Source organism: Falco biarmicus, chromosome 19, assembly GCF_023638135.1.
Source record: "Falco biarmicus isolate bFalBia1 chromosome 19, bFalBia1.pri, whole genome shotgun sequence".
Classification (NCBI taxonomy): domain Eukaryota; kingdom Metazoa; phylum Chordata; class Aves; order Falconiformes; family Falconidae; genus Falco; species Falco biarmicus.
The window spans coordinates 3,939,622-3,948,597 of NC_079306.1; the positions used below are offsets into that span (position 1 = coordinate 3,939,622).

The 8,976-nt window shown below is 57.5% G+C and overlaps 1 protein-coding gene across 5 annotated transcripts; it reads left to right on the plus strand.

The window, feature by feature from the left end:
* Window positions 1–301: 301 nt before the first annotated feature.
* On the plus strand, window positions 302–8,968 carry LOC130141211 (SLAM family member 7-like). Of its 5 annotated transcripts, XM_056321961.1 has the most exons (9): window positions 309–1,476; window positions 3,443–3,736; window positions 3,834–4,097; window positions 4,268–4,294; window positions 4,974–5,075; window positions 5,237–5,281; window positions 6,813–6,865; window positions 7,222–7,332; window positions 7,565–8,968. In XM_056321961.1, the coding sequence occupies exons 1-9, from the start codon at window positions 1,425–1,427 to the stop codon at window positions 7,673–7,675; spliced, it is 1,059 nt and encodes a 352-aa protein (XP_056177936.1). In that variant the 5' UTR covers window positions 309–1,424; the 3' UTR covers window positions 7,676–8,968. The 5 variants fall into 5 exon arrangements, with proteins under 5 accessions (XP_056177939.1, XP_056177938.1, XP_056177942.1 ...); XM_056321962.1 differs by lacking the exon at window positions 4,268–4,294 and having other exon boundaries at window positions 308–1,476; XM_056321964.1 differs by lacking the exons at window positions 6,813–6,865; window positions 7,222–7,332; window positions 7,565–8,968 and adding an exon at window positions 6,031–6,800 and having other exon boundaries at window positions 302–1,476.
* Window positions 8,969–8,976: the final 8 nt, after the last annotated feature.

Below are 8,976 nucleotides of genomic sequence, written 5' to 3' on the forward strand. Positions count from 1 at the left end.
TAGCTTCCTCCTTTTGTTACTGTAGAAAATCAGCTGAGCTTCTTCCTTGGAAAAGTCTGCCTGCAAAGTAACTCCTTCCCTGGAAGAGTAGGAAGGTCAATGGAAGGGCAAAGTCACGCTGGTCCTTGCACCTCTGAAGTGGTGTAAATGCTCCAAATGCTGTGCCTGGCTCTGGGTGCAGGATGGAGCCCAGTGCTACCTGTGCTGGTCCTTGCCGAATGCTGGGGCACCCTGTGATGTGCCGCCGCGGTGGGCAGCCAGGCGTCGTGGCTGGCCCCACGGCTGCCAGGGGACCACAGATGCTCGATGTGGGGAAGAACTCGAGTAAAAATGCGAATATTGCCGTTGCAGAGGAGCATCGAGCTGTGATGCTGCAGACTCCCAGGTGACGGACTCCAAGGGACTTACGGGGTGACTTGTCCCCAGGGGTGTTTGTGCCTCTCGTCCTCCCTCCCCCACTGGGGTGTGGTGAAAGAGAGGAGCTGTTTTTAGACAGCTCAGTGATACTGGTGCTTCCGGATTGAGCAACGATGCTGGTCCCTGTGCCCTATGCTGGTCCCTGTGCCCCACATTCCCAGCTGGTCCAGCACACTTCCCCCACCTGAATTTCAGTATGATGCCAGTGTCATGCTACTTCCCAGAATAACCTGAATTGGGGAAGTGGTTGCTTTCCCTACAGCTGTCGTTTAACTGTCTTGTCTAGGGGGGGTGGAGTTGGGGTCTTAGCATCCCTCATTGTAGAGGAATGAAGGCAGTGGGTTGATTAGTGTTGATAATATGCATCTGTGGCCTTGCCTTGAAGGCAGTGGGTTGATGGACATGGACGATGTGCAGCTGTAGCTCTTCCCGCTAAGCAGTTAAATATCCCTGAGGATTGTGGGAGAGGTGGTCAGACAGAGGAGGAGCAGTGTGGTCTGACCTCTGGAGTAAGGAGAAACAGCACGGACTGTAGCATCTGACTGATGACGGCCTACTAGTTTGTTTGTGCTGGAACACCTCATGAAGGATGTGCTGGTGACATCGGTCCATGGGCACCAGTGTGCTCCTGGGTGCTGACCCACGATATCCCTCGTGTAGGGGTCACACGAACCCCCTACAAGGGCTGGTTCTGTGGAGGAGCTGGGACACTTGTGCCCAGCCATGATGATGCTTTTTGTCCCAGCTGCCCCACTCATCTTTGCTTGGAAATGGAGTTTTCCAGCTCAAGGTTTCACTGTATGTGGGTGGACTCATCCCCTTTGTTGCCCTCCTTGTGGTAATGGCCTGATGTCACGGCTCCCTGATAGAGCACCCCCGTATCGCTACCCGCGCAGCTGGGGGGTGGAAAGCCGCCTGTGCGCAGGCGCCGTGAGTTTCCTTTTTCTGCCACAATTTATGTAGTAGATGCTGGGTGCAGGGAGCTCCTCTCTACGTGCCACGTGTCCATGGATGTGTCTCGGTGCCTGCTGCTCCCCCTCCTCCTCCTCCACCAAGCAAGTAAGTGCGAGGTGCTCATTTTCCCTCAGTGGTGGAAGGGATGGAGCCCACGAGGGCTCGGGGTGGGTTTAGGGGCTCGCAGGAGAGCAGAGGCAAGGCTGGCGTGTGTGACCAGTGGTGCAGGTGCAGCTCTGCGGGAATGGAGTTCGTCCCAAGGATGTTGGGCAAGCCAGGGTGAAAGATGCTCAGCATGACCCAACGCTGGTCTCCCGCTGTCGTTTGCTTCCCCCCCTGCTAACGAGGGAATGCATCAGGTCTCGGTTCTGGTTCAGTCTCCATCCAGCTGCTGCCAGATGTGCACCAGCCACTGAGTCCTCTGCTCTACTCCACGTTCAGGGAGCTTCCCTGTGTGTTGTCTCTGAGTTTGGTTTTTTTTTTTTGTGTGCTCTGCGGTTTTGTTGTGGGTTATTTAGGGCCGTTTGGAACTGGAGGCGCTTTCTGCCTCTTCTGGAAAGGGGAAAGGGGCAGGGATGCTGGCTCTGCCCCAGCCCCCTCCCGGCAGCCGCGAGGGCGTTTAGCACCGGATGAGCCTTCCAGCACTCTCGTCTGCTGTTTCAACAGAATTTCCTTCTTCAAGTTTATCTCCCCAACCAGCTTTTGCGTGGTCGATGTGTGTTCTTGATGTCCTGGAGCTGACCCCATAGTGTCAGGCAGCAGGGACCAGAAATGCAGAGCCCTGGGGAGGTGACAATTGTGGGGTCTGGCTGCCCAGCGAAGCCAGGATCAGCTTGCTTTCCAGGAGCTGGGGAGAAACCCTTGTCCCCAGCCCAGACTGGACAGCACTGATTTTTAAATAGGGAAGCAGCCAAAATAAAAGGGAAATCTCCTCCTTCTCAGAAGAGTGGAGAAGCAGCTGCCTGTCTGGGGAAGAAGCCATCTCTTCTCTTGCTTGCTCATGTAGATAACTTGGCCTTTTGGTGCGGTGATGAAAGGGAATCTTCCTGACATTTCTGAGCTGTTGCAAGCTTCTCCTTGCACTTCTGTTTTGCACCTCAAAGTTCTGTTTCTTCCTTCTGCCCTGCCTTCACACATAGGAAGCAGTGTGGGTGTCTGGTAGCTGCAGGGGAGCCTGGTGCTGCTCACCTCATGAGCCCTTGTGGGATGTGAAAGCACAGGTCCTGCTGAGGGACCTCAGCCTAGAGCCTCAGAGACAATTAGTTTATTTAAAATAAAAAGGAATCCCCTAATTTCTGCAATCACCTCATGACGGAGCGGTTCCTTAGTGCCCTCTGCATCCAGCATCGGTGGTCCAGTGTGCATCCTCAGCCCTAGGGATACCCCAGAGGCTTCGGGGGAGCCAGCAATGTGTGCTGGCAGCCCAGAATGCCACCAAATCCCAGGCTGCATCTCCAGCAGCATGGCCAGTGGGTCGAGGTGGGGGATTCTCCTGCTCTGCTCTGGTAAGATCCCCCCCCGCCCGCAGCACCGCGTCCTCCTCTGGGGTCCTCAGATGGGCACGGACAGAGGCGAGAGCTGGACCCCCTCTGCTGGGTGGCCAGGCTGGGAGCTGGGGGGCTCAGCCTGGAGAGGAGATGGCTCCAGGGAGAAATCTGTTGCACTGAGGGTGGTGAGACCCCTCACAGTGGGTGCCCTGTCCCTGGAGACACTCAAGTTCAAGTTGGATGGGGCTCTGAGCGCTGGCTCTAGTGGAAAGTGTCCCAGCCGTGGCAGAGGGTGGGACTAAACGGCACTTAAAAGTCCCAAACCATCTGATGATGCTACAGCTTCGTCTGTAGCTGAGCAGAGGTGCTGTGTGTGACAACACGGGGGGCTCCGGGCCCCTATAGATCAGCCTGTCCGTGGCATCACGCTGTGTGATCGCAGTACAGCAAGGCTCTTCTTTCGGCCAAGGACCCTTCTCCAGCAGCCAGCCCCCAAGCTTGCTGGGTGTCGTCCCGTCCGTCCGTCCATCCCTCCCCCCCCCCCGCCCCGGGCATGCTGTCTTCAGCCCGGATTCTCTCCCCAGCGTGTGACGGTGAAGGGGAAGAGGTGATTGGGACTGTGGGCAAGTCCGTCACCTTCCACCTCCAGAGCCTGGATGGAAAAGCCGTGGCCTGGAGCTTTCACAACGATGTCATAGTGACTGTGGAAATTGGCAATCCACCTAAACCCACGTTTTTTGATGACAACTACAAGCCACGCTTGGCCTTCCCCATGACCGGCAGCGCGCTCACCATCTCCCAGCTGAGGATGGATGACAGTGGTGCCTACACCGCAAAGACCTCGAAGGCAAAAACCACCTTCACCCTACACGTGTACAGTAAGTGCCTTTCGGTGGTGGCCTTTTTCCTTTTCCCCTACACTTTGTGCTAAACCAGGGGGTTGGGGATGTCCTGACAGCCCCCTGCTTCCCACAGGGGAGCTGGTGGAGCCGGCGGTGACCTGCCTGGAGAAGAACTGCTCAGCCAGCGGCTGCTACTACACCCTGCGCTGTACCGTGTGGGACTCCAGCAACGTCTCCTACGCCTGGGACACGGGGGATGGGCTGTGGAGGAAGGGGTCCACGGTGGTGGTGGAGGAGCCGTCGCTGGGTGAGGAGCTGCTGCCACTCACGTGCATGGCACGAAACCCCGTCAGCAGCCACAACACCACTGTCATCTCACCCGCTGCCATCTGCACAGGTAACAGCCGTGGGAAGATGCAGGTATGGGTGGTGGGGGTGGGTTGTATCCTGCTCCCAGTGGCTCTGGCTTTCCCCAGAGCTGTGCCTTGGCATGCAAAGGGAGAAATGCGGACCCTCGGCAGAAGCACTTACCTCTCTCCCTGTTCTCTCCCCTCGCCATGCCGCCAGAAAGCACAGCCCACCCTCCCAGCACTGGTGAGCTTCCCAACCACCCGTCCGTGTCTGGCCTCGCTCTTCAGTGTCTGAGTGTGCCTGAGCTCGCTAACAGCGTCCAGCCACCCTGGACCCCCATGGCTGGCGAGGGGGAGATGGGGAGCCTGAGCCCAGCACAGTCCATCTCCTCCCAAAACAGCTTGCGGGGGATATTCAGGCTGTCAGGGCAGTGCCCTCAGCATCCCTGCGCTGTCTTTGTCACCTGGGGAATTTGTGGAAAGGTGGTGTCCCCCCCAAAGTCCTGGCTTGGGCTGGGAGCATCGAATCAATCCATGCAATAGCAAGGCAGAGCCAAGGATGGGCTGGAGGTGGGAGCGTGGCTCCGTGTACCTGCTGCCCCCAGCCCACGGTGGGGTTTCCCCTCTCAAAAGCCACCCGTGAGGTCCCCAGAGGCCAGAGACATCGGTGGGGGCAGCTGTGGCCATGGAGGGGCTGGGGTGGGAGTCCCTGATGCTGCTCTGTCTGCAAAGCCACTCGTCCTCGTGCAGCGTGTCACCTTTCCATGTTAGACCGTGTTACCGGGAACTAAGGGTCCCTGCGAAGGAGGGGGGGGGGCTTGGTGGGATGCTGAAGCAGTGACGTGATGTTTCCTCCAGCTTTGATGCTGGGAAGAGGCAGATACGTTTTGGGATGTTGTCACTTGACCTTCTTCTCTTTCAAGGTACCTACTCTAGTGGGCAGGCTGGAATCCTGGCCGCAGCGGTGATGGGAGCCTTGGTGCTTTTAGCCGTGGTTATCTTTGTGATCCACTGTAAATCCAAAGGTGAGCTGTTTCACCTGCGGGTAACCATCCCTGTGGAGCTGGCACGAAGGAGGTGGGACCTGAGGGGGGAGGACCTGACCTGGGGGCTGCAGCGGTGGGAGCTGAGGGTGCTGCACAGGGTTTGCTTGTGCTGACAGAGCCCCGTGTCCCTTCTCCCCCAGGCTGGAGGATCTTCCGTTTGCCTGCAGCAGAGGCTGTGAACACAGGTAGGACTTTGGGGCTCCCCCAACCATCCCCACCCCCACCACCCCCCCCCCCCCCCCTTTTTACCTAGTTGGAATAACCCGCTCACATTAAGATCAAGAGGAAATAATTCAGGGCTGTGGCTTGGTCCCAGAGCGTACCTGACTCGTGGGACCCCAACACCTCCTCAAACCCCCATCCTGCCCACACAGAGGCAGGTGAAAGGGAACGATCCCAGACGATGTCGTGGTGGCTGAAGCTGCACTCTCCCCCAGTTTGTCATTGGAAAACTTCGTGCCAGCCCAAGAAAAAGCCGGGAGCACAGCTGGGAGATCACCAAAGCAAGCAAAGATAAGAGCTTAGAAGAGACAACTGTGGGGGGCAGAGACAAGTGATGAGGACTTGTGTGCCCCATGGCCAGAAACAACCCCCCTGTAGCATCATGTGCAGCTGGAGCAGCCTCTGCCTGCCAGGGAAAGGTGGCTGGGGGAGAGATGAGAGGCTCCTGGGAGAGATGGAGCGGCGTGATGGGGCCGCTGGGGCTGATGCACACCCTTGGCATCGCTTTGGGATCAGTTCTGCTAAACTCAGGGGTTCAGGCTGAGAAACCGGGTGGAAGAAGAGACCGCTGGACCAGTTTCTGCATCCTCTCCCTGATGTTCAGGGCTGTTTTGTTATGGGATGTGCCGTGCCCATCGCTACTATAACTGAGCTAATGCCCAGAAGAAATCTCTCTTTTTTTATATGCTGACTTCTTGGTTGTTTCCATAAGCTAAAATAAAGCTGGCACAAACGGGGGAGTTCCTGCCTCATGTTTTGCATTTCCATCTGCCTGAGCGGGATGTCGGGATGCACCCAGCACCAGGACTACGGGCTCCTCCTGGCTGATAATTTGGATCCAGCTCTTCTATTGGGAACCATGGGCAAATCCTCTCCCTGAAGTGCTCCTCTCCGCACAAGCTGAAGCCTGCACGGCTGTTCCTCTCTGGGGCTGGCAGCAGCACTTCAAATGAGGAGCACTGAAATTTTGACCCCAAAATGGGATTATGAAGGATTTAAGTCCTCTCTCCCCTCCTCTGTTCGATGAGCCAAAGGATGAGCTGATGCTAACGCTTGCTGCAATGGTGGGGAAGTATGAAGGAGAGACAAATGCGTATCACCCTCAGAAAGCAGCTGGGGATCTGGCATTTAAATAGAAAAAGCTGATTTTCACCGGCAAGTCCCTTCGGCTGCTGTCCTTTGAGCTGGAAGCAAGCGCCCCGCTCCCGCAGTGGCTGGGGCAGGAGGGATGCTGGGATGAGAAGCGATGCGATACCTCGACCCTGCCCCCCAGCCAATACCTCCAGCAGCTCCAAGGGGCTGCCGGGTGCTGCAGCCCCTGCGTGGTTGGGATTTCACCCCACCCTGGCACCCTTTTAGCTGGGATTCCCTCCAGCCCTGTGTGAGGACCAGTATCCCAGCAGCCCCGCGGGTGATGCAGGGGGGTCCACTGCAGCCCCTTCCCAGCTGTGCAGCCTTCTCCCTCGCTGCCCTGCCGCTTTTTTCTCCTTGCAGAGGCCAGCCCGGAGTGCATGACGGTGTATGCCCAAATCGGCCCTTCCCAGCAGGTGAGTCCACGCAGGCTCATCCCCATCCTGTGCCAGACCGGGCTGTGCAGCTGGGGGGTCCCTTCATGGGAGGGGGATGGCCTGGGAGCCACGTGGCGGGGATGGGGAGGAAGGACAGCAGCTGGGCACCCCCTGGCTTTGTCTGTTATTTCCCCCTGGGAACTTGAAGGGGGACATGCCAGCGCTGGGGCTTGCCCAAAAGCAGCTGGCACGGCCGCAGCCGCCGCCTGCACTTCCCAGTGCCTCTGCAGGGTCTCTGCCCCCCACCCTCACTAAGCTGCTTCGGCTCTCCCAGGCTTTGAGATCCCTCTGCCAACTCCCAGCCCTGGCAACGCTTTTTAAAACGTTTTTCCCAGGTGCACCCGCAGAGTTCCTCTAACGCGCAGCGAGGGGAGCCAAACAGGATGCCGACCCCTGGTGTGGAGACCTCCAAAACCATCTATTCCACCATCCAGGCTATGGCCCAGGTGAGTGGGCACTCATGGCTCTCTCCCCCTCAGGGGCTCCAGCACCAAGCAAGGAGCTGGACAAGACCCCAGAGTGAGAGACACAACCCTGGAGCAAGGGGCATGGTCAGACAGGTCTTCACTGGGCTTTCTTGGGGTCCCGTGCTTCGAGCCAAGCCTGTGGGTCCCTTGTCCCTCGCCAGCGGAGGGATTGGCACCCACGAGCCCAGGCAGAGCTTTTGCCCTTTTGCAGCTGCAGACAGATGATGAGAAGATGGGTAACGGCATGCCAGAGTGCCAGAAGGAGTCGCTCAGCCAGCCAGCCTCCATGGACAGCCCCAGCAGGGCTCCGGTGTGCCCATGAGCCTGCTTTGAGCGCGGCGCTGCTCTCTGCCCACCCCTGGCCGTGGGGCCGCAGCATCCCCCCTTCCCTCCCCATCACTGCTGCCATCAATTTGCCTGTCAGCACCGGTCCCTGGCCATCCACGCGAGGATGTAAGCGCCCTGTGAGTGCAGGCTTCTCTGGCACAGGAGCTCTGCCTGTGTTTTGGCATCCACGTGGGGTTTGGGCTCCTTTTTCTGCCCTCTCCGATCAGATCAAGGCATATGGACCAAAACTGTGGCTGCAAGTCCAGCCCTCCTGGTGCAGGGACATGAGCTGATGCTCCTGGGATTTGCCCTGCAGCACCTCACAGCGCGGAGCCTCAGGACGAGTGGATGGGAAGACTTGAGGAGCCACTTAAAGCCTTTTGTACATTTCTTTCTTTTGTTTTAATTTTTTTTTTTTTTTTGGCTATACTTTCAAACTTGGCAAGTACTTTGGCTGCTTCGTTTGGTTGCTAAAACAAGAGGAAGCAAAAATAACACTTGGTGGTAGAAAGCTGAACACAGAACCATGGGTGCCTTTGCCCAGGCGCTGTGGTTTGGGTGCCAGCTGCTTCCCCAGCGCTCACTGCTCTCAGGTCCATCAGGGACCTTCCAAACCTCGCAGCATCCTGCTCAGCACCGCTTTACACCAGCAGTGAGCAGCTTGCAGTCCCTTGAGACACAGCAGGGCTGTGCTCCAGGGGCAGAAGGTGGTCCAGGCTTGGGGGGAAAACAGGACAAGGGACATGGCTGGTGCCGTTCTGCTCCATTCCTTTGATGTGTTTGTATATGAGGTTTTATTCTTGGATGAAATATTTTTATGTGAAGTGCTCTCTTTCCGGAGTTCGGCAGCTTCCCAGCAGAGCTTTAGGGAGGAGAGCAGCTCTCGGAGCCCTGAGCGATGCAGGGATGCTGCACGGCGTGGTAGCGGCCACATCCTACTGAGATGTGTGTCCTGTGGTGGTTCACCCAGAGCTGGGACTTACAAGGACCTGGGTGCCCATCGAGCAGGACCCGGGGCACATCCCCACCCTCCCTTGCTCCCCAAACTTGCCTGGGGCTGACAACTGAGCCGAACACTCACGTTGGCATCAATTTTCCGGTGCCGCCGGACAGACAGACGCTGCCCGTGCCGGGAAGCCTCTTCCCGTGCACGCTGCTTCCCTCTGCTCTTTGTCTTGTCTGCGCGGATAGTAAATTATTCAGGGATGAAACCGGAGATTTCTTTGAAGTGCCTGGCACAGGAGAGCCCTCTAGGAGCTACTGGAATAAAAATGCAAGACACATCTGAGCTCAATT